Source organism: Harpia harpyja, chromosome 3, assembly GCF_026419915.1.
Source record: "Harpia harpyja isolate bHarHar1 chromosome 3, bHarHar1 primary haplotype, whole genome shotgun sequence".
Lineage (NCBI taxonomy): Eukaryota > Metazoa > Chordata > Aves > Accipitriformes > Accipitridae > Harpia > Harpia harpyja.
In genome coordinates this window covers 14,344,703-14,370,548 of record NC_068942.1, presented here as the reverse complement: position 1 = coordinate 14,370,548, position 25,846 = coordinate 14,344,703, and the positions used below count along the sequence as shown (strand labels likewise).

The 25,846-nt window shown below is 35.2% G+C and overlaps 1 protein-coding gene across 3 annotated transcripts in view; it reads right to left on the bottom strand.

Moving 5' to 3' along the window:
- ASCC3 (activating signal cointegrator 1 complex subunit 3) overlaps positions 1–25,846 on the bottom strand; it is a 287,526-nt gene that overhangs the window by 98,659 nt on the left and 163,021 nt on the right. For all 3 annotated transcript variants that reach the window (XR_008234298.1, XM_052781435.1, XM_052781436.1), the window contains exons 15-16: positions 7,253–7,444; positions 6,700–6,924 (exon numbers count right to left, since the gene is read on the bottom strand). Coding sequence is in view for 2 of the 3 variants with exons in the window: in XM_052781435.1 (XP_052637395.1) it covers positions 6,700–6,924; positions 7,253–7,444 (417 nt within the window). In the remaining variant the exon portion in view is untranslated. The remainder of the gene's footprint in view (positions 1–6,699; positions 6,925–7,252; positions 7,445–25,846) is intronic.

The window sequence follows — 25,846 nt, the reverse complement described above, 5'->3', positions numbered from 1 at the left end:
TGGAAACAATTAGGGAAGGAATGGTGACCTGCATTGTATGAGCTATTGATGATAGTTCCCAGATAAGTTAAAGTTTATGGTCTAATTAAACCACATCCCCTGCATCTTATCTTTCTTCCTGTACTTCCAGAAAATACAGTCACAGCTATTTTCTGTTTGCTAGCTGGTTAACTGACCCAGGACTCGCTCCTCTCGACTAAGCACCCTAACCAGCTGTTTATTTTATTCCTTTTTACATTCCATTATGCCCTGTGGCACAACTTCAGGAGAAAAGGAAAAGGGCATCTCCATGCCTATGTTGACCATCACTAACCCTTTACTCTTCTTCCGCTCATTTTTAGAAGAAAAAAAAAACCCCAAACGAAACCAAAACTCAAAACAAGTTTGCAGGAGAGAATGCTCAGTGGATTGAGGTGCTGAAATAAATGTTCAAAGTCTTAATTTAATACATGTTTAAAGTTAACTCAATGAAGTTGGGTGTATTTCAGCTTTTCCCACTCTGTATCTTTCCTAAGAACAAATGCACTGGGACATCCAGGCCAGCATGCTGTCTCTGAGATCAGGTAACAGCAAATCCTGAAGGGCAGAAGGTGGCAATGAGAAGCAAGCACCATATAAATTTCTCCCAAATTCTTAAACTACTGCATCTCAAGGTCATTAGTTAAAGGTATTGCCTTTGCATTCAATATCTTTCAATGGATTTGTATTCCACTTCTGTACAGTTTTTGAACTACTCTACCTTTTAGAAGCAACTCCCTGCAGCAAAGAGTTCCATAGTCTAACCACCCAGCTGGCACCCTTTTGTGTTTTCTGAACCTGCCACTGACTCACCTCAGCCAGTATTTCCTGGTTCTTGTCCCAGGAGAGATGCAATCTTTTGCCATGTCACTCATTACTTCATAAAACTCTGTCATATAATCTCCCAGTTGTCTTTGTTCTTGCCTGAAGCGTGCAGGTAAACTAATGTGTTCCTTTCACAGAAGCTGATCTATTCCTTTGCCCATCCCCTCTGAAAATTTTCTGCTTCCAGAAAATTAATTTTTAAATGGGAATTAGAATTACCCTTGTTTTTTTGCATCATTGCCCAGATTTTCTCTCCTGCACCACATAAGCCTAGGTACAAAATTCAAGGCTCTGGATTCCACTCAGTGATTGTGTGGCTAGGATTACATATTGTATTGCCTCAAACATCTGAATCATTGCCTTATTCTTACCACCTACCTATTTTTGCCAAGAGAACTGGTCCAGGTAAAAGCAACTTCATATTCTTGTGGAAACATGGAGTCTTCCCATATTTCCGACTGCTGCCTTCATTTTACTAGTTCTTTGAGCTATTGATCTGTCTACAATAAATTAAGAATTTAAGTCAGCAGTGCTTCTGGCCTTTAATTGGTTTCTCTTTACAACTACAGCATAAGCACTTGATTTCCTGAATGACTTGTAATAAAAGCAGACTCTGCTCCTAAAATATGTCATTTTATTATATATCAGCACAGATTTTCCGGTGCTAACAACAGGCTCTGTTATGGCAAAGGTGACAGTGGTCACCAGCATACTGTCTAGATTTCTGTAACAAATCAGTCAATAAACACATTTTGTCTCCATATAGTGCTATTGTTACTGCCAAAGGGACAGTGTATATGAAAGATGACCAAAACTGAATGTGCTTCCTAAGACTATCTACTGATCAATATGATGGCATATGTTTTAAAATGTATTTTTTTTTTTTCAGAATGCTGCAGCTTATGGAATAGTCATCTCAAGATAAACACAACAATTTCTAAAACACCTGTATCCTTCTCAGAGGGTTCCACTAACTTAGATCAAATCAACATATATAGAAGTTTAGACTCACTCCAATTATAAGGAAATGATGAAGTTACTTTCCAAAAAACCCTAACACAATAGCTCCTTGTAGCTGCTCATAGTATTGATTTCCTGTAATCTGGCAGGTGCTAATTTTTCCTGCATGTCATGACAGAAGGATAAGTAACATCAGACATATCAGATGACAAAAAAATGGTTTCATGCCCTTGTTACTCTCTTGCTTTTCAGCATTTTCCATTGCTATTTCTACTAACAACCATTTATTACACCAATTAATGAAATTCTGAGTGCATTTTCAGCTGCTGTAACTGTACTGCAGCTACAGAATCTTCAGTAATTTAAAGCCATGAGTACACTGTTCTTTTCAGATAACACTACCATTACATAAAATCTGAAAATAAATAGTTCTGCCTAAACTAGTTTGTCAGTTTTCTGCACTTTTCCTATCCTGTGGTAGATGTGCTGCATTCCCCAAACCCCAAATCCTGTGGTAGAAGTGCTGCACTTAGAAGTAGTTTTTGTTATACTGTACATCACATAATTCCTATATATCTTTGATTGGATAAGTTTAGATGACTACCTCCTATGAAATGGAATTATTGTTCTATTCCATTATTTTTTTCTTCTTTAGTTCTACTATTCTAACTGGGCATGAGGATTAACTTCTTAATTTTACACATTCAATGTAACCAAATTATTTTTGCAGTGTCTAGTAGAAATATTTTTCAGATAACTACTTGGATAAACAATTACTGTTAAAAGTCACTAAATTTCTATAGAGATTTCCTCTACTTCTGGAAGGAATTTCAGTAACATGTACACATTTGAAAAGAAACTACTTAGCAGAAATACATACTTCCCTGGACAAACAAATCCTTCTCTTTTAGGTAAAAATCTAAATAAAGTTTCATGAGTAAGATTGCTTTTATTTTTGTCATTCTTATCTAAAATTGCTGCAAGTCATTGTTTTTCTTTTGGACAATTTTTAGTGTTTCATAATTACTGTAGACATTAGTATTCTAACCCCACAGAGCCCTTTCACCCTTGAATGTCTTGCTTTTTGATACTTTTTTTTCCCTCTTCATTAACTATCCATTTGGACATACTCAGCTGGTGCTAGAGAATGGTATTTACCTTTCCAAGTCTTCAGTGATTTTTTTTTTTTTTAACAGCTTTTAGGTTAGTAGAGTACTTGCTATCAAATGCACAGAAAAGAAAGAAAAAAAAAAGAGAAGATACTACTACCTTTAAAAACTGCTGTTAAAATCACAAGCCTGGGAGAAATTAAAATTGTTTTGTATTCTAACAATCAACCAGGTCTCTTCCACCTTCAGTGGGTTTTTTTGGTGCTAAATGCACCAAAGTCAATGCTAGCAGCAGTTTGGTACCTTAATTTACTATCTAGTACAGAAACATACAAGCAGACACTTGCTACATTATAAATATTTTGTTAAGCTGTTCTAAATACTTCCTGTGAGATAAATACCTAGGACTTAAAACTAAGAATTTGCAATCTGTACAGTGGAAAAGGAGAAACGGGAAAAGAATCCTAAAGTGTAACTATAACCAAATGTGTCTTTTCTTTGAAAATAGAATTACTTTCAGATTTTTAAAATTTTTTTCCTCTGCATAAAAAGTTCAATGAACGTAAATTCACTTGTCCCCTCAAGACCCCCCCTCCCAAAAACCAAACCCCCCACAACCCTTTCCTGAAAGCTTGCATATAACCATCACCTCTGCTTTCTGGCCTTGCTGGAAAATTTGTGCATTTTGGAACTACAGCTAAGATCAGAGGAACAACACGCTGCCCATTAAAACCTCTCTCTCTCTGCCGAATAATACACATTGAAAATTAATAGCTTACATCTTATACTTTCTTAACTAAGCATTCTCAGCTGAAGAGGAAAGAAATAGGACTGGAACTCCTGGTTCATCAAGTCAAATCTTCTTTTCCTCATATGCAATCACATCTTCCATACAAATACCATCACTTATTACAAAATATTCACCATAGAAAAAAATTAGACTTCTTTTATCTCCACTACTGCAAAAAGACAGACTGTTCCAGATCTTATGTGTCAGGTAACCTTACTTATGAGCAGGGTAATTAATTCTTGTACTGGCATTGGTCAAAATTATCTTTTTTTCTTTTTCTTATTTACTTCTAGTTCCAGCTAGTTATAGAGAGCTGTTGTATCTCCCTTGAAACTTTCTTTTGCTAAGCTAACCAACAAGATTTTTTTAGGGTATGTCAGTAAAGCATTTTCCCCACAAAAGCTAGCTTTTCTGCTGAAGCTCTGTGGAAGGAATACTTGAGATTCATGGTATAATTCAGGTAGGCACACCAGCACATCCACACACCTTCTAGACAATTTGGAGCAATACAGACCAAGCCTGAAAAAACAGTAGCATATAGCCATCCCATTTGTTTTTCATGGTATGTCAATCATAGAGATCTTCTCAGACTCAGTTCACAATAGGTGCTTATTATTCCATTGTCTTTGTAATTCTTCACTGACTTGAAGGCCTTCTATGAGATGGGAGGACTAAATTTCTAATATTAAAATTAAAAAAGTAGAAAAATAAATCCTTTGCTGTGAAGGAAAGAATATCCCAACTCTTTCTTCCTTGTCTACTTCATGTATCTCAAGAAAAAGAACAAAGCTTTTCTATGAAATCTGGCTGGATTCTTTCCTAGTGAAAAGGTACACAGTATCCCAAGACCAGATCTCTCTCTCCTAACTTCTTGGGGTGCTGAACTCTAACTACAGGCAATCCCAGCCTTCACAACCAACGTTAAGATTTAAATTATTACTGCTAATGTGTAAGTTGCTATTATCCAATTTTAAAGAACTGTATATCCATCCAGTTCCACTTACAGAACATTCACAGGTGTCTATCTCCAGGCATATAAAAGTGTTGTCAAAAGGAAATGGTTGAGAGCTCTACACCAGCCCACTGCAAGTATACCATCTGTTTATATTTCCTCTCTCCTTTGTGGTAGAAAGAAGCATGGGAAAATTGCAAATGGCTCCTTTTCATCACGTTTGTGTCTCATGTTCTGGGGGAGTTCAATTTCTCTCTCCCTCCTTGTACTGAGACCACTCCTGTGCCTTGAGGTAGAGAGGAGTAGCTGTAAGCGCAGACAGGTGTCAATATTTTCATTCCCCCACATTTGTGTGTGGAAATACTTGTGTCCTGGTTTCAGCTGGGATAGAGTTAACTGTCTTCCTAGTAGCTGGTACAGTGCTATGTTTTGAGTTCAGTATGCAAAGAATGTTGATAACACTGATGCTTTCAGTTGTTGCTCAGTAGTGTTTAGACTAATGTCAAGGATTTTTCAGCTTCTCATGCCCAGCCAGCGAGAAAGCTGGAGGGGCACAAGAAGTTGGCACAGGACACAGCCAGGGCACCTGACCCAAACTGGCCAACGGGGTATTCCATACCATGTGACGTCCCATTTAGTATAGGAACTGGGAAGTGGGGGCGGGGGAATCGCCGCTCGGGGACTAGCTGGGTGTCAGTCGGCGGGTGGTGAGCAATTGTACTGCGCATCATTTGTACATTCCAATCTTTTCATTATTACTGTTGTCATTTTATTAGTGTTATCATTATCATTACTAGTTTCTTCTTTTCTGTTCTATTAAACCGTTCTTATCTCAACCCACGGGTTTTGCTTCTTTTCCCGATTTTTCTCCCCCATCCCACTGGGTGGGGGGGGAGTGAGTGAGCGGCTGCGTGGTGTTTAGTTGCTGGCTGGGGTTAAACCACGACAACTTGGAATACAGTTAAACCTTATTCTGCTTCTGATGTGTGACTGTACTTGGGCAGAGATTTTTCCTGTTAACAGGAACTGAAGAAATAACTTATGAGACCCACTTAAAAGAAAAAAAAAACAACCAACCAAAATCATGAATGATCAAACTTGGTCATTTGTAAAGAATCATAGAATGAATCTTAACATTTTAAAGGGTCACTGTATCAATTTTTGCTCCTTTCCAGAATTTCCTTTTAAAATTATTATTTATGATTGAATAATGCAAAGACTTTAAAGTGATGAAAAGGTAAAAAATACACAGAAATATGTAAGAATTATATAGATAAAACAGAACAAGCATCTTAAAAAAACAAGACTATTCCTAATATACCAAATAAACTTCACATCTTTCAAAGGCATAATCAGTTTTAAGATGTCACTGGACATTTGAGTTTAGGTGAACTCCTTTACTTTTATTGAAAAAACGTCTGGTGCCTTTGAAAAACAGTATTGTCTTCTTCATTTAAGCATGTTTAAATTTCTGAGGTTTCCTTGTAAGAAGTGTCTGTGTGTGTATATACATATTTTTAACTGATTATTACAATAGACAGCTTTTGAATCGCTCTATTTTAATGTGACAGAGGCCAGTACTTTCAATACAACCACAGCATTTTCAGAGAAAATGCATTTTAAGATTTAAACTGAAGCAAACTGGGAACTTGCTGTTTATAATAAATCAGTTCTGATTACCACTGTAAAAGAGAACAAAGAGAAGAGTTCAAGCCAAGTGCATTATTCTTCCTATATTGCAGTCAACCATGTGAACTAAGTTTGTTTATATACAGAAAGACATGCTTTAATTTTTTTTTGTGGATTTTAATTTGCAGTTACGCAGAACACTTACTAAATTCTAATAAAGCTCTTCTGATTAAAAGGTAAATGCTGTTTTTCTACAGTTTTATCTTAATGGTATTTTGACCTTACTACTTCTAATACCTAGACTATCAGTAATAATAAAATTTTAGATATTTTGAGTGTGATAATATTGCATCTTTGTTTCAAATAATATTAATCCTTTAAAGTTTGCTAGTTCCTCTAAATGAACCAAAGGTTACCTCTGCATTTAGGTTGTCTGCAAGGCTTTCAAGAAACTGGCTTTCAATTGGATTCTGCTGAGTAAGAAGAGTCAGGTAATGACTGAGTTTATCATGAGTTGTAATAATGACGCCTTCTCCGAATTTGTCAAACTGAGGCCGTCCAGCTCGACCAAATATCTGCATGACATCTAAAATTCCAAGGTCAACAAAGGAGCCTCTTTTTGCAGCATATATTTGTGTTCCCTGGTTGAGGAAAAGTTAATAAAAATTAACATAAATACACATTAATATAATCCCGATGAGCTGAATACTGAAATTAGGCAAATATAGCATGATTTCAGAAGTGTACTTTAACTAATCCTTTCATAATCTTTGATATATTTAAATCTTTACTATACAAACTAGACTCCCACTGGAGAGAATCAGTTTAATGAGATATAAATAACATTTCAAGTCAATCAGACATTTCCCCTCCAGGCCCAAAACCCACAATAAAGATCTTGCTATCTATGCTTCTTTACAGGTTTCTTTTAAGACAGATACCCACGTGCAGAGTAATGAAAGCTCTTACCTTAATAACAACAGCATGAGCAGGAAGATTGACACCCCAGGCGAGCGTAGCTGTACAAACCAGGACTTTGATATGTCCATTAGAAAACAAATTCTCAACCAAACTTCTGTCTTGCCGCAGCATTCCTGCGTGATGAATACTAAATCCATCTGGAAACAGCTCACGTAACTGCTTATTTCTGGATCTTTGTACCTAGAGTGGACGAGCATGAAAATTAAATTCACTTCTAATTACAGTACAAAAAGCATTGTATTAAAAAAAGTTACAGTAAAAAAGCCACTGAATATTATTTTCAGTCATACGAAAGAAACTATTTCTATTAAAGTCAAACTTTTCATCAATGCCAATATGCCACAATTTTCTATAAATGAATTTGACTTCTATTCTTACTTTCCAAAGAATACACTTAATTGTTTAAAAGAATACTTTTATAAAAATATAGCTTCACTTAAACAGAGATCCAAATTTACTGATAACCAGTATGAACACCAAAACTGAGAACTCACATATTGCTTTTCCTTAAAAGCAACTCTTTCAGGCCATGCAGGCAGCTAGGATGGGCTTAAGGCAGCAGTCCACACACTATACTTAACATTAAGGAGGGGATACCCTTTCCCACCACCAGCCATTGCATCAGCTCAGCACAGCGTGGATTAACAAATTCATAGTAGAGAATCTAACTGTTCATCTACCCCTCATTTTTACCTTCCCCATGTGCAGGAGGCTGGGATCTCAGTCTGCAAAACCTCAAGTCCTCCAGCCTCCCACTGTGTATGAGGTCTGTAAGCATGTCGCTCTTATTTCTGGGTGCTAGCTTTATCATGCTTCACCTAAACCGAATATTAACTCAAAGTTAAGGAAAAAACTAATGCACTTCTCTTCCAAACACTAAACTCTGAAACTCCAATTACTTTGGAGTGTGTCTTCCAGAAGCAACAGGGAAGGAAGAAAGAAACTGAACCACTTAAAGAGGAAACCCAAACCACAAGAGTTCATGCCATTTTAGCCCAACAGGAACAGTCGTCTCTGTTCAGAAACAAGGCTTTGGGCTAAAGCTCAAGTATCACAAAAGGTACATCTCTTTTATTGCAATTAAGATGACAGGAGGAAAGGCACGGTAACCCTGTTGTAAACTGCAATAAAGGACCTTCAACCAAGCTTATATGAGCTTACATATAAGGTCAGAAAGCATGCCGTATACAGTCTCTTTACCCTCGCCACTGGCTACTGGCTTCTCAGATCTTCGTGTTTCAATGTCCCTGGTTTGCCACAAACACCTCTGATTTTCCTCCCATCTCTTCCACGTTCCTAACTGCTGCACTCACTGCCTTCCAAAATTGATCGCTGCCGAATATGATACCAGGAGGGTTGTGGTAACGATGACTCTAATCTTTCCCTAAAATAGATTTCTTTACTATCTTTGTCAGCAGAGAATCTCTACTTTTCCACAGACCACAATGGAGTTAAGTATTTTTTTGACCATCACTGTATTTTCAGACCTGTATATTATAGTGAATTAATTCTAGATCAAGTTATTATTATTATTTTAAATCTTCACATTTACTAGTACCTGACACACAGCCACTGAAAGTTGACTTAAGGGATACAGAGTGGGTAAAGCAAAGCACAATATGGTTCACAGTACTGGCATACTGCCAAACATGAACAATAAATCTCTGCAAACACAGAAATAAATAGGGAGATGGGAATGCAATTATAAAGGAGGACATGAAAAGAAAAATATTGTAGGAAAAACACATTTCTCAGCTTCACAATTATCCAGCTTCTCAATATCTGATCTTTCCTGCTTTAGCAGTAATTATTTACTATTCATTTAAAGGAAATCAAACTCAGCTTTTAACTACACATGATTTTTTGGCAAATTTAATTAACTGCTGTAGTGCTCAAAAATGAATAAATAAGAAATTGAGAAAGTGGCAGTGCAGTTCATGAAGCTTATTCTTTATGAGCTAGAGAATGGAAACAAATACTTCACAAAGAACACAAATGCACCAAGGTTTGCATTTATAGATTATCAACAACAAATCTCACAGAGGACAGGCATGTGGAAAATTCACTTCAGCTGCAAATCTGAGAACAATTGTGACACAGAAATTCGAATTGATACCGATTACATTCAGAACATGGTCTAAGCATTTAACAATGTAATTAGCTTTTGTCTTAAATAAAGCAAATCTTCCTATGTGGTAAGACAACCATAAGAAATTTCACTTTTTTAGTAGAGCTTGTTGTATTGGTGTCACATGACTATTTTAGAGGTATTAAAATAACTACTTTTCAAAAAGTGCAATTATTAAATATAAAAAATTACACTTTAAATATTATAATCTGTAGCTGAAAAAGCCAAATCTTGTTCCCAAATCTCCACAATTTAAAAATTACATGCCTTTGTTTGCAACCTGATTGTTTATGTTGTCTAATGTGATTGAAAGACAGGGCAATTTACTAATGGGAAACTAAGAAGAGTAAGATCTTGTACTATATATGGAAGGAAACTGTATTTGTTTGCAGTTTTAGGAAGTACAATTTCACCAATTTAGAGAAAGGAACTTGTGAATACAGGAAAAAGGAGGAGGAAGGGAAAAAGTTTGTCACAGAAAACACATTAAGATATGGTAATGCTAGTCTTATTATAATTCAAGTACTTACAAGCTTAAGATTAATCAACCATTTAAAAATAAGTAGGTACACCTAAATGTATGCATATAGTTGCACTTCGAAAGAATATCCACATGCTTCTAAAATCTACCACACATTCCAGACCAATGCCTTTGAAATATTTAATATTCACAGGTTTTGTCTGTTCATTTATTGAATCTGTAAGTGTTATAGACTTCCAGGTTACACAGTAAACAGTTTAGAGATACATTAAATAAATTTTTTCCAATGCAGATGATGATGAACTTCTTAAAATTAAATACTCACAGCCCACTTTTGACATAGGAAAAAAACAAATGCCAAGCAAATCAAATCACTAGCTATCCTGGACAATTCCATTAACTGCACAGATATTGAATTAATTTTCCTTCCATAAGTTTGTGGGCATTTTAAATTACAAAGATACAGGGCAAATTAGTTCAAGAACAATGAAGTAACCCAATTTTATAAAGTTACACTTGAGAAAATAAAAAAAGAGATCATATATCTCAGTGATGGCTTGGATGACTGCTCACACAGCACATCCTTTAATGGCAACATATTTGCAAACAAAATTACTTCTAAGCTCTTGTGCCATGTATTGCATGGTTATTCTATTAAATCTGGATTTTAATGGCTGCAGGGACAACAAAACCAACAACTATTAATTAAGGGAAGTGAAACTATCAAAAGTTGTACTACTCCCATCTTGTTCTATTACAGACTAAATGGTTTTGCTTAAAATTTATACAAAATGTTACTAAGTGCCTCAGGTGTATGCAGAAGTTGTTATTATGAGGTCTGGCACTGGTGTCCTGATTAGAATTGATTTTCTTTCCCCTCCCTTATTGCTCAAGAGGGCTGTAGATTTACGACCTTTGCTTACATGTGTGTGTGCATCTAAAAGAGTACATATTAAATAAATTCCTAGTTTAGCTTGCTGCCACCCATATTTCTCCTTTAAATGTCCAGAGTTTCATGCAGTTCTTGATTAAGACACATTAAAAATGTCACAATTAGACACAGGAAAATGTCCTGCTTAATTTTAATGAGAAGTGAGACATACATAGCAGAAAAAAAGATTTAATCAAGCTTTAGGGTATTTCAGCTAAAGACTTAAAATAAAAATAACACCCTTCCTTACCCTTTTCTTGCATCTGGTATCACAAAGGTATCATCATTCATAAAGAATGTAAGCTGCATGCTTTTTATCTGAACTACCAATACTATGTGAATCAAAGAATGAAATTTTTAATAGGCTTATAGCTATTTTTTTCTTATTTTATCTAAAAAAAACAAGTAAAAAAGAGTAATAAAGCTTGATCATGAGAAGCAGCTGCCAATAAATTATTTCTTGATAAGTAAAACATCAATTTACATCTTTTCTTTAATCTCCAATTGCTACACTCATCTAGAGCACACTAAGTAGATCGAACACCACTACTTGGGAAGATCAGAATTTTTTTTTTTCTGTAAATTACTTATTTTTCCTTTCTGCTTCCTCATTTTGAAGGTATAGTTTGCAGCTCTGAATTTTGGTGTTTTTCCCCACTAATAACACAGTTTTTGACTATCATGTATTTTCTTCCAGTAACAGAAATAGCACAGGCTATTCTAGTATTTTTCTCACGATCATCTTACCATAGCAAAACTTCATGCTTGTGACCATAAGACTCACTCATTGTAATTTCCTTTCTGTGGAGCTCACAATAGGGCAGCACTGGCAGTTTGTTCAGAATGCACCATCATATTTGTTCACTGGTTTGAGCAATTCTGAGCAATTTATTCCCATCATTCACTCTCTGCACTGTCCTGACACCCTGCATAGTACTAGCTCTTAATTTTGAGGCCTCGTTAGCTTCACTTGATGAGTGTTGGTGTACAGATATCACAGACACCTAAACCAAACAAAGGTATCTTTTGCTGCAGCCTTCAGTGAAGGGCAGTTTTAACTGGTACTACTACTGTGTGACAAATACAATTCAATTATTTCCAAAATAACTATTTTGTAACTTTCCTGAAGATATCTGAATGTGTAATTCTTAGGTTGATCTTCTAAATTGTTTTGATTTCCAATAAGACAAAAAACTCCTCTGCCTCATTCGTGTTAATCATACTGCTGAATCTGCTCTGCTGGCTCATTTAAAGGATACTGATTGTCTTTCAAAGTTTATGAGATCAAGATAAGATGGGAGAAGTTTCCATCTATTCAGGAAGTAAAGGGCGGCTGAGAAAAGCAGAATGAAAAAAGGGAAGTTGAAGAGTCCATCAATGGGCTTATTCCTGTTCCTTAAATATAAAAAACTAACATGACTTCAGTATGTAAAAGGATCAAGAGAAATAGAAAGAAATGATCAAAGGATTGCATGATCATTCACCATTTTTGCTCTTCAGAGTTTACTTCATACATATTGCATATAAATTAATCTATACAAGTTAAATCTTAAGTTTTATTCTTTTATTCACAACTGCTGTTTCAAAGGGGAGAGATCAAAACTTGGATAGTGCCAATAAAACCATGAGAAGGTGTTTTTAAATATGAAGTAAAAATATAATAAATTCTTGTTACAGGAAAAAAAAATGAGACCCCTTAATATGCACAGTTAGAGCGAATATATGAAACCTAGAGAAAATACTAAACTATGAAGATGAACAGTAACACTATCCAACAGTTTATGAAAGAAACTGAACATGAAGAAATACAGATTCGAGTCTAAAGAGAGAAAAAAGGAATGCATTGGAGCTACAGTGTTTTTACCTGAGGACTCTCCTTTTATGAATTAGAACATTTATTTGTATTATTCAGCTTGTACTGTCTGCATAATAGCTAAGCTATCAGCAGCTGTTTCTAGGACAAGGGTGAAGTGGCATGTTATGTGGTAACAGTAAGATTAAATTACTTTTTTATTACAGAAGCAAAGAATTAACTTTGAAAGAAATTTTCCCTGAAGGATTTAAAAATTGACTACATTTCTATGATGAATATATATTAAACAATTGGTCTTTATCTTGTATTACCTTTCATACTGCTTGAGAAACAGCATGAAATGGAAAATTATTAGTATTTACTAAACACGTAGTAATACACTAAATCATATATAAACAACTTGTCATGAAGCTCTTCTGTAAAGCTATAAATCAGTCACTTTTAAAAAGATACCCAACAGTTCAATACATTGGATTCAGGTAGTGCTTCTATGTTGATATGCCCTCACATTACTCCTCATTCTTTCCTGGGAACAGCAGCATTAGCTTCACTGACAGTTCACCCTGCAGCTGGTTCCTGTGAAGAACCCAAAGACTACCAAGAGCTCTCCTCAACCAAGATTACTTGCATGATGTAGCAGATCATTTCTGGATGGATGCAGGCTGGCCAATATGCTATTCCACTTAATGAGTATGCATGCTCATTCTCTACATCTTCACTTTTTTAATGTATCCAGCTATTAACTTTGTATAGTTATCCTGAAGTAATATCTCTGTCCAACACTTATTCTTTTACTGGGTTATAATTAGTAGGTACCTGGCAAGACAGTATTTGAAGAAGGTAATTCTAGCAAACAAATGTGAATCAGCCTGAATTTCTCCTGGAAGAGTCAATAATCTAATTGTCTCCCTCTGGAGATTTAAGTTCACTGTATTAAAGTTAGAATTGTTTAAACCTATGAGTTACTGATCTGATAAATTTACTGAAATCACCTCAGTAAGTTCTGTAAAGTGCTCTAAAAATACCTCTGAAGGAGAAAGAAAGGAGAGTAGTGTGACTGCTTTGCTTAAACATCTTCCTCTATCAGTGTAAAGATAACAATTCTTTGAGTGCAATCATCAGCAGCACATAATTCAGGACTAATTTTCTGTAGTATAGTATTATAACTGTTTTTCTTCTGAACCTTCTCCTCTTTGTGTGTATGCAGGTTTCTATTGATTTAGGGTTGTCTCCTGTCAATTTGTAATTTAGAAGTACTTATTCAGAATAGGAATCTATCTGTCCTTAGTCCTCAGTAGGCCACAGGCTATTTTTTCAGTTGTTGCACTAAAAGCAATTCTCTCTACATGCACACATAATTTTCTGCAGGGCAGAGCTACCTTCAGTGAAAGTTCTAAAAATATTTCAGGTCTATATGACATACTGGGATTCTGTAGTTTGTAAAACACACAGTCATTGGAGAGTGAAGTGTCAAGGAATTAATTTTTAATTTAGTTTTAATTTATTTAAACCACAATTAGAAAAACTGTATGTAAAAGAGAAGGGGGGAGAAGTTTAGACAATTAGGAACAATTGCCAAGCAGCCTTATCCAAGTTATGACTGTCTTGTTCTAACATAGTTGTATTTTTTTATTCAAGTGAAGTAATGGCCTCTTTTCTTCAAAGCTGTACAATTTTCATTGTGTATGACTACCGGTCTTGAGATGTGATTAGATGATACTTATATTTTAGTACACTCTTTTGCTTATCTTTATTATTTAGACTTTGTGGTTTACTTTTCAGCTAACTCTTCTGCTTTTTACAGGGTTAGTGTTTGTAGATGTTCTTTGAAGAAAAAATTGGGAAGCTGTTGTTCCCTTTAAAGGAAAATGAATCATGTAAATAGGAACCAAAAAGACTTGTCTGCTTTCAAAGGTGAAGAGTGAAAACTTAAATTTTTTCTGCTAGTAAAGAAAATATGAATTATTGCTGGAACACTACTTACAAAATAGCGGTAACTGTTGGGAATTTGAAATCTGGCAATTCAGTGATTCCCTGATGTACTTTGCATGATAGATGTTACTCTGATTTTTCAAAATAATGCAGGTTTAAAACGTACTTTGCAGTTGTACAAATAGGAACATTATTCCTCATGGCTTTGTGCTCCAATCAGAGAATAGTTTTATAAAAAAATCCTGCAAATTATCCTTTTCTTCTCTTTTTGATTCACAAGGAAAGGAGGTATAAGGCAGAATTTCTGGCACATTTTTCTATTGCCCTGGCCTTACCACAGATTGTAATGTCTTTATTGCACAAGGTTGTTTTTTTCATCCAGTTTGCTTATTAGGGAGTGATGACTACCAGTTAAAGAATGGATAGGTATGGTGTCCAGAAATGTCTTGCCTTATTCAGTGTGCTCTTTTTACAGTACACCAAATTACATCATAGCAGCCCCATCTTCTTTCCATTGGAAAAGTTACATGGTGAACAGAGAATGAATTAAGATTCTATGGGAGGAGGAAGAATAACAATCAGATTAAAAACCTTGAACAAGAGGTAAATATTTAATTTAATCTTTGATTCCTCAGTTCTATAATCTATAATGCAGAACATAAAAGTGTTTCCAGACCTCACTGATGATAGAAGCTAAGAAAATTTGGTATTGCTAAAATGTTACATTTTTGAGCCAGCCAGCCATGCCAAGAATGAAAGAACCAAGAATGCAAGTTTGACCATGCACAAATGATGGATTTGCAACAAGTCACTGAGGATGTAGATGTAGTTTCAAATTACCTCACTTAATGCATAGCTGTTCTAAAGCAAAAAAAGGAACTACTTACATAAACAATGCACTACCTCAGCTGGAGCCAGAATTTTATAACATGGACCAAAATAACCTAACATTTCACTTCAAGCCAGGCTATGGTGCCTGTTTTACAACTGAATGAATTACTGGTTCTTAGATAAAAGGGTTTAAGAACTTAGAATGAAAAATGATTCCGTGAAAACACACATGGAAAACAGCAGTAGACAGAAAAGAAATGTGCATTATAATGACCCAGTTTAAGCGCCACCACTGACTGAAAATGCAGTAAAAATAACAATAATTTTCATGTATTGTACAATGATAAGGATCTTTCTATTGTTTATAGTAAGTACAATAAAAATTATATAGGCACATTTTTGTACTACTTCTGTATGATGAAAATCTGGACTTCACAGTGAACAGAAATCTGTGCCTACATCATCTCAAATCTTATTAAAAGAAGTATCAAAACATTTCAGCTTAGCAATAACAGGAAAATGCATATAAATTAAGATTGAATTAATTGCATAACATCACAATTTTAAAATGCATGCAAAATTGTGTAAAGCTCTGGTTTTCTTTCTCATCAATTTAGCATTAAACTGTTCTCTCTCTGGGAATAGATACATGAGATGTAAAATACAGCAAGGTATCTATTCTTCTCCAGCCCTTGAGACAGGAAGTCCTGTCATCATATTTGTTAACCACTTGGGAGTACACAGATGAAAAAGTCATCAATCTTGGCCTGTTTTGCTGACAGCAGAAGTTTTCAGTCTGCTGTTAGAAAACTAGCCAGTAGGGAAGATACACAGCATGAAAAGAAATTGATAGAGAGAGAGACAGTTTGATGACATGCAAGGGTAGCGTTGCAACAGCAAGGATGAATTTGTACCAGTTTCAGTTTGAATACTGACATCCTCTGGAGACCTAGTTAAGCCTTATGTTGCTGTGCTTAACTGTGCAAAGATTTCAACATTTCTGCTTCAACAGGAAACTGATACTGCATGGTTTCTATAAAAATATTTGTTATATCTGAGAACACCTCCTTTGCTTTGTAATACTCAAAACTGCCACTCTGCTGAGCCATGACAATACTGGATGCATTTTTACTCTGAGACAATGAAAGCAGAAAGTGTTTTCAAGATCTTCCCAATACAGCTTCTTTATTACATATCACTATGATTTTTAGTGCAACTCCTCTTCAAAGGCTATACTGACTAAGACATCATTAACCCTGCAAGAAAAAAAATCCATTTGTGAACATTAAGTGTATTTCTCATTTCATAATTAAACCATAACAGTCCACTACAAATTCACAGCTATGCAAAGTGACAGATTGAGGATTCTTCAGAAGAATGGAATTTCTCTTACAAGTTTTATAGGTAATTGGAAATGTGCAGTATGAATTAATAGTCTATATGGGTTTTCAAACAGTTTTAGACTGGCATCAGTATGTAGGACCATGAAAAGCTGAAATTTATCTTAAAACAGGAAAATAATTTTTGGAGAGGTGAACCCTAGGTATTAAATGTCTTTTGATTTGGTATTGTGGCTTTGTTTCTTCACTTCTCTAGCTTCTGCCCTACAGCATGGAAAAAATAAACATTACAATACTAGGCAGACATAATAATAAAAACGCAAGTCAATAAAAGTGGTACAAATTCCTAAACTAAAAAAGGTCAAAATTACACTCACCACTCATTAAGTAACCAAACTAGAACATCAGACAACAAAAAAAGTTTTTTCACTGATACCTGTGTAATATGAAGACCCATAAGAAAATTCACGATGTAATTAGCATCACAAAGTTTTTTTATTTGTGTGCTAATAATATTAAACAAGTCTCAGAACTAAAGACATTTTATTCCTCCTGTGTCTTTGCTACTTTAAAAGAATTTCAAAGAATCCTTGGTAACACTTTGTAGTTCAGTGTCGCCAAATGTTAAAACCTACAAGACAAGCACTTTCAAGAAATCTCCAAAGGATGTGAAAAATTATAGATGTTTATGTATTTTTATATTGCAATGTTCATATAGTATCATCTGATTAATTATCAGAAGTGATAATTATTTACTTTATCTGATAAAGTACTAACAGAAAAAAAATCTCTTAAGAAACCAATAGACCTTTGAGTGGTGGTACCAGTGAAACCTGGTTTCTTATGAATTTTATATTCCTTGTGCCCCTGTCCCAACTCAAATGCACGCCCCATCAGATTTCCATAATCTCATCTCTCCCGGAATTATCTCCTTGCCTTACTGTTTCCTAAGTTTTTCCACTGTACCCTCTGGACTAAAAAATACAACTTAGAAATGACATCTGTAAGACTTACTCTGATTATCAACACTACCATCTGATTATTACTAATACCTTTGACAACTGTGTTGTCTTTTTTGTTAGTTTTATTCCAAATTTCTAGCAGGCTGCTCTCTGAAGTTCTGCAACCTCAGTGCAGAACTGTGAAGCCTGTGGACTATTAAACATCATTCAAAGTCAGTTTCAAAGGTAACATGACGTCTTTACACACCTAAAAGGGCACAGAAGAAGCACCTAATAAGTGATGAAACAAGAAGGTTTATATTACTATGCTCTTTTGGTCAGCAGACTTGGGAATTTAGAGACAGATTGTCAGTTAAACTGAGGCGACTATTAGGCTTGCTGCCAGAGGAAACCAGCTGATGGAAGAAAGGAGCACTGTGCAGTCACCTCCACAGAGCTCGATTTTACAGCCAGGTCCTGTTCAAATGTAGGGTATCTTCCCACAGACCTCTGCTAAATTATGAGATTCCTTGTAGTTTTAAACACTATCTACTGAAAAAGAAAAAAAAAAAAAGTTTTATTACCCCCCCTTAAAAAAAAAAATCCCCCCAAATCCAGCCTTTATAGTCCCAATATTTTATGTCACTTTCTAACATTATGTTTCATACTTCATGAAGCCTGCAAGACAATTGCTTTATAAAGTTTAAAAATCACAGAGATGAAGACAACTATGTATCATTAAATTTGGCTTTGAAAGAATGTTTTCTACATCTACAGTTCTTTAAGCATGTACCTAACACATATACCTCCTCTCCAAGGCTGGTATTTTGAGCAAAGGATGACTTATTTTCTTGAGCAAGTAATTTTTATAATATATTTACAGAGATTTGAGAAAAAATATTGCATTGATGTTAATTCATCCATCTGCTTTGTCTGGGGTTTGTAAACTTGATTAGAAATCCTGCGTCAAAACTGAGGAGCTCGCTATTGTTAAGACACTGTAATTCATATACTATTATTTTAAAGCAGGCTACACAGTTTCTTCAGCAAGATAACTTTAAATGTCTTACCCACATAACAGATAGATCAGAGGGAATTTAAGAAAATATCTCACATATCAAACATATCATGGAGACTAAATTACCTGGTACAGGAAGAAGTAATGAGTGTTACTTTCTCACTTAATGCAGTGCATAGCAGCACAAAACAGGTGAGACGAGAGCTGCTGTGCTGCTTCCACAGTCCGTCTCCAACCCTGATTAGTTTCCATTTTTCATACTGTTTACTTATCATGCATACATTAGTGCTAATGACTGTTCAAAAGTGTTAGATGCCATACTGTGAGCTTTGTTTTCTTTAATCTTTTAATTATATTAACAGTCTTTCTTCTGTACAATTAACAGTGAGAAAGGAAACACAGAAGCTATGCTTACCTATAACACTAGTGTTATCTCTACTACCCCTAGTGACCACTCACTAGAGGAAAACCTACTGAGCCTGTTTTCTGTGATAATATCAGCCAGCCTTTCTGATCAGATTTATAGGAAGAGACTGATGACTTATAATTCTTGGCATAGCCTTTTCAATCTTGAGATCAACCTAGAAAAGATTTCCTATTCTATTTCTTTTTTGAGGAGGCACCACTTGAGATAACTAGATAGTTCCATCATACTTGTTTAATCTGCACGCTGCTAGAACTGAAGATAAGAGGGCCATCTAATGCTGTCTGATGCAGAGAAATATCTCTAGAAAGTAAAGTAACTGCCTGACCATTTGAGAGAGGCCACTTTACCAGCAGCTTGATACGGCAGGGTTCAGTTTGAGACTAAAACACTGTAGATGTCTGCATGCAGATCTGTACAGCTGCAATAGGAGTCTGAGCACCCTTCACAGCCAATGGGCATCAGGCAGCAGGGCTTGTACAGCATTTCTGCTCCCTGACCGCCCCATGTCTGGTCATGGTTGAGCTCAGGCATCCTCTTGGCTCCACTGCCTGAAATGCACTGAACTCCACCAACTACAACAGGAGCTCAGACACATCATGCATTTCTAGTTACCATGTGCAGTCTCCTAAAATCTGTGTGCTGTAGTCTTAGCCTGAAAAGCACTCCACTGGCATGTTTCAGATTCAGACTCATGAACAAGAATTATCCTGGAAAGAGTTAAAGACAAAACAGACCCTCAAATAACTTTCTGTTGCAACAGATTTCTATTGTAACCGACTCAGGTAGCATTGTCTCAACATTCCCAGACAGCACATATCAATAATAGCTCTTAACTATCACTCACAATTCCAAGTAAATTGGAATTTGCATTATCTGTCTTCACACTAATCCCTGCTTATTCTGGTACTGAATACCTCCTATCGCGGAGAAACTGAAGAAGCAATTGAAAAGTTAACGGCCCTATACATGAAAATTGATCAGATCATCCTATGGTTTTAAATGCCTGAACATAACAGAGCTAACATCATAGAACATCATAGTAAAAATAGGAATGGAGACTTTACATCCTTTCTATTGGCGGCAATGGCAACTTAATCAGGGGGCATTATTTATCATAAATTCATTTTGTACCTGTTAGAAACCCCAAATATAATTATGCACCTTCCCATAAAATATTACATTCCCATAGCCCTTTCTTTGCCATGGACAAAATTATGCAAAATATTCACAGAATCTGTCATCACCACACTCAGTACAGGTCATAGTGCTACTTAAAAGTATGACAGGAAACAGTTTTCTCCAATGTGACAAAGTTGATGAGAATATACTGTAACTGAAATGTTCCCAAACTGTTGTCAGACAAAGAATGGGATTAAATGCCTAGTTAATCTCCATTTTCCCCTAACAAGCAAAAGGATAGCAGATTTGAAGCGATTTTTTTCCTTATCTGTGCAAATTTCTACAGGTATTGATTTAATTTTTAGTTAGAGAGTAAAATTCAAGAGTTTTGTGTTTGATGGAATGAGTTACCTGTGAAACTCCGAAGTTGTCTGAGAGTCCTCAGTACAAATTCAGCCATAGATGAAAAAAGGTTTCCACTAATATCAGAAGTAAGTATAAACTCTGTGGGGAATCCTACTGCTAGCCCCTCAAAATCCCAGAAGAAAATGCTCAGTAGAGTACTCGTACTGCTTCAACTTCCACCTTTACACACAGCATATACTTTATATTACAGAACAGAAAACTGAATTCATGAAAATCTAGATTGCTACTTTCACTGATGACTTCCTGTATTTACATCAGCCCCTTTATAGTCACAATAAATTTTGATGTGTCTCCTCCAGAAAGACAGAAATTCATAAAGCTATTTTGTGAAAGAGTCAAGAGTAACCAATTCATAATCATGCAAATTCTCCAACTAATCCCAGTTCTGATGCCTGAAACTAATTTCATACATATATTTCATAAGAGTAAATACAAACTTGAAAGATATAAATATTGAATTTTTCTATTTACTATTGTTATTCCAATAATCAAAACAATTACTAACAGACATAGAAAAATAAATGCTTAAAACTGTCAAATTTTATTAGCTTCCTAAAACATGCACTCTTCAAGAATTTTTATTTTTTTAGCAACAGTGAACATAGTTGGTATTATATTACTATACATGTACTTTGTACATATATATACAAGTGTATTACACATTATACTTATTACACATGTACCTTATTTATCTTGCATTTTATACTATCATCCATTAATGTACGCAAGAAAAGGGAAGAAAGAAACGAGGGAATAAGAAAAAATTATCTCAGAAATTTCGTATGAATGTAAAGAACCCATCTTTCGGGTCAAGAAGACAGCTGCACTTCAGGCCAGATGTCTGGAAGTAGAACATATTTATGTATTTATTTTTAATTCTCAATCTTCAAAATGCTCTGAAGTGAAACAATGAACAAGGCCCTTTCACCTACCATAAAATCACCATCATACATGTGCACTAAAAAGTATGGCCACAAGGTGGCTCTCAATACTCAGCATTGAAAACTATAAATCTGAAACTGAAATAAAAAAGAATCTCGATTAGCTTTGTTTTCTTAAAATTTTAAGTGATATGTTTCACCTCACTTATTCTTTGAAACATTTATTTCCACACTAGACAAATACTTTGAGAAGATATTTTAAATTTACTTTGTTCCTCAATATCATGAACCCTTATATAAAGAATTCCAATGCAAGATTTCCAGACTCAATCTGTAACAGCATCATTTTCCTGTAGCCACGTATTTCTCCAAAAATCTGAGTCCTTTTGATAGTTGGAATTCATATATACATAACTGAAATAATTTATTTACTGGTTTTTGATTTAGTTTTCAACTATTTACCAGTACTAGTTCTGTTTCATGATGAAAACTGCATGAAACTTCTGCATAGAACATGAATTTGCATGCAGATAGCATCTTATACATCTTGTTTTCTTCCAATATGCTCTAGCTATATTCTTTATGTTCTTAGTTACTGTTTTATTTTTGCTTTTACAGATTTATTAATAATTGTGGGTTTTGTTGGCAACCTTCCACCCATTTCTGTAGTCAGTTTCAAAAATATCCCTGTTTTCATTTAATGTTTATTTTTCCCACAAGTGTGGAAATCTGAAATTTAAAGAAACTGGACGATGTAGGAAAAAATAATAAATAGGGCTATGACTGTCAAACCAGTAATGAATTATTACTTGATGATGAACCAATGGATCGCAAACCTGTACAATAATCTGAAAGGATAAAAGTCTCTTAGAACAATCATCTTGGATACATTCCTTAGACAAGAGATCTTGGTGGTTACTTCCAGGAATATGCTCTCTCACAGGAACAAAATCTTAAAGAATACCTGAAAATAACTATTATAGCTATTTTGAAATTACAGGCCCATGGAGCAAGAAACAAGATATGTTTTCAATGCTACGCTGCAGTACAAACACTTTTTTACTATTTTTCCTATTTAACTATTGAATCAAGATCCCAGAAAATAATTTGAGTGTAAGGGATCATTAAAAGAATTTTAAGTAATATAGTTAACCTATATGAGTGTTTTTAACCCATGAATCACTGGGACAAATTAACATTTTCTTATTACTTTCAGTTCCAGAAGCTTGCAGAAAATCCATATCTGCAAAAAGTTAAACACTGTGCTGTGTTTTCTCTACGAAACACTATTTTGTGCTGTATTAAGTTGTGTCCTTAGCGTTTACTCCAAAGCCAACAGTCTTTTTCCCATTAGCTTCAGTATGTTTTTCAATGAGATCCTTCAACTGCAAACCAGCTAGGACTTTGCTCAATTATTCAGCAATACTACACTTTAAATAAAAACATGGCAATACGATGCTGAAGGTTTCAAACTCTCTTCAGATTTCTGATTGTTGTCCTAGATAAACATACATAGCACAATACTTGGAAAAAGTGATCTCTAGAATCAAAGACTTTGCCTGGAATTCTACATTTGATTACAAAATTCATGTATATCAAAGACAGAAGTACCCTCATAGACAGAAAATGTGCAGTGTTTTTCATTCTTGATGCAATGGCCTTCGATTCCTGAGCTAACTGCTTTTATTATTATTACAAAGAGTCTAGAAAGGCTTTTGCAAAGCTTTTGATACTCTAAATTCTAGAACCTAAGGGTTTGCTATCCACTACTAGGTTTTTAGCATTCTGTCAACAGTTCTCAATATTTTAGAGCTTCCAAATTTATAAGCCAATGTTGAACTAACTTCCTACAGTTTTTGTCTATCTTAAAAAAATAAAGAAGATAGAGAAGAATCCCTAGCATGCCAATTACTAAACTAGAGGTCATAACCTTAAACACAGAAATAATGACAGTTTTGCACATGGCAAATTCAAATTTCATCTCATAGTGTTAATACTCATAATCAAAATGAATCATACAGCGTCACTTTTAGAAAATGACAGATCCTGATAGTAGCTAGCAGAAATCAACATGGCTTCTTCAAAAATGCTGCTCAAGGTCATTATTCAAATAGGTAACATATTTTTACAGAAGTTTCTACAAGTCCTTATTCGGAAAAAAATCTTTAATTCAAAAGAAAAACATATCAGAAACCTTGATGCTTTCAAGGTTGATGCAAAAGATTTTCAAAGCGGAAGTTGAATTTGCCAGTGAAAACTGAGTGGCAGCCAGTAAATATGGCCTCTCAAAGAACCAAGATGCTGCAAACTCTTTTGGTCACAGGTACTTTGTTGGTGTGCAGGGTAGACCATCTCATGTCTTGCTGAGTTCAGGCAATCAGCAGCTGTACACATAACATTCTTCCCCAGGTAACAACTACTATGTTATACAGTTATATAACACCCTATTGATTATTCTTACCTGAAGATATTTTTCGATTGTTAGGAAAAAGTAACTTAATATAAATGTTTTTACTTATCTTTACCTACACAAACTTCATTTTGGTCTAAGTCCTCTTGTATCTATTGGGAAACATGGACAATTGGTTAATGTTTTTTGAACCTTTGCTAAGCTTCATCAAAATCTTGCAGTATTTAGGAAAGCTGCTGGCCTGTGTTCACGTCTGTCTCAGCAACTCACATTTTCGCCATTTCTGCCTTCTGTCACTGAAAAGATTCACCAGAGAAGTTGTGCATAAACTTTTGAAATCACATATGTAGTTTTCTTACAGAGGTAATAAACCATCGCAATATAGCAAAACTTATGTACAGATAAATATTTTCAGTAAAGTTTCAAATACATTTCATTAGACATTTTTAAATGGCTGGGCAGCTCAGATATGTCAAGGTGGGATACACAAAAGATATATTAGCATTTTGATTTCTATTGCAAGGGGCATAAAACATAAATGTGAGAAACTTACTCATGAGGTACTGGGCAGGACAGAGTTATGGGGTACTCTGGCTGCACAAGCCCTGTCAGAAACATGACAAGTCTACTATATGCTGACACCATTCTTTATTAAAGAGGTAACAAAGAACTATATATTTTATTAGAATTAAAATGGACCAATGGCTGATTAACTAATTGTTGATATCAATATAGATAAAGCAAGATACCATAATGCTTATAATCACATATGTCGTGGTTTAACCCCAGCCAGCAACTAAACACCACGCAGCCGCTCACTCACTCCCCCCCACCCAGTGGGATGGGGGAGAAAATCAGGAAAAGAAGCAAAACCCGTGGGTTGAGATAAGAACGGTTTAATAGAACAGAAAAGAAGAAACTAATAATGATAATGATAACACTAATAAAATGACAACAGTAATAAAGAAAGGATTGAAATGTACAAATGATGCGCAGTACAATTGCTCACCACCCGCCGACCAACACCCAGCCAGTCCCTGAGCGGCGATTCCCCGCCCCCACTTCCCCGTTCCTATACTAGATGGGACGTCACATGGTATGGAATACCCCGTTGGCCAGTTTGGGTCAGGTGCCCTGGCTGTGTCCTGTGCCAACTTCTTGTGCCCCTCCAGCTTTCTCACTGGCTAGGCATGAGAAGCTGAAAAATCCTTGACTTTAGTCTAAACACTACTGAGCAACAACTGAAAACATCAGTGTTATCAACATTCTTCGCATACTGAACTCAAAACATAGCACTGTACCAGCTACTAGGAAGACAGTTAACTCTATCCCAGCTGAAACCAGGACAACATACTAGTTTAAATATGTAATAGATCTATAATCTATAAAAGTAATCACAGTTTAAGTTCCATTACTTTTGACTTAAGAAAATTAAATGGTCAAAATCTTTGCTAAGATCCCCTAACTATTATTGATTATCAAAAGAACAAAATATTCTTTCACAAAGACAGGATGATGCTGAAAAGTTTTACTTGTCTAATTAGAACTGTTTTAAATGTGAACTATATCAAGAAATACAAATTCTAAGCCAAAAAACTTGCAAATCTGAAAGTCTTGTGTAAATTTTTTGGAAAAGTTTTCAGGCCATATGCACATCATCTGCAAATATGTCAAAACAGGATCCGTCCTGCTTGTCTATTGTTGCTTTTCTAATTTTCCTTACAGGTTAGGAATGATTTTACCCAACAAAACTCTGAAGCTGAATAAAACCACTACCTGAAATCATTCCAATTCATCCCACACATTTGGTGCCCAAATGTTCTAGAAATATCACCCTAGTTCTTAATATTTCCTAATATCCCATTCTAGAGAATGTATTAGAAGTGTTGACAGTACTTATCTCA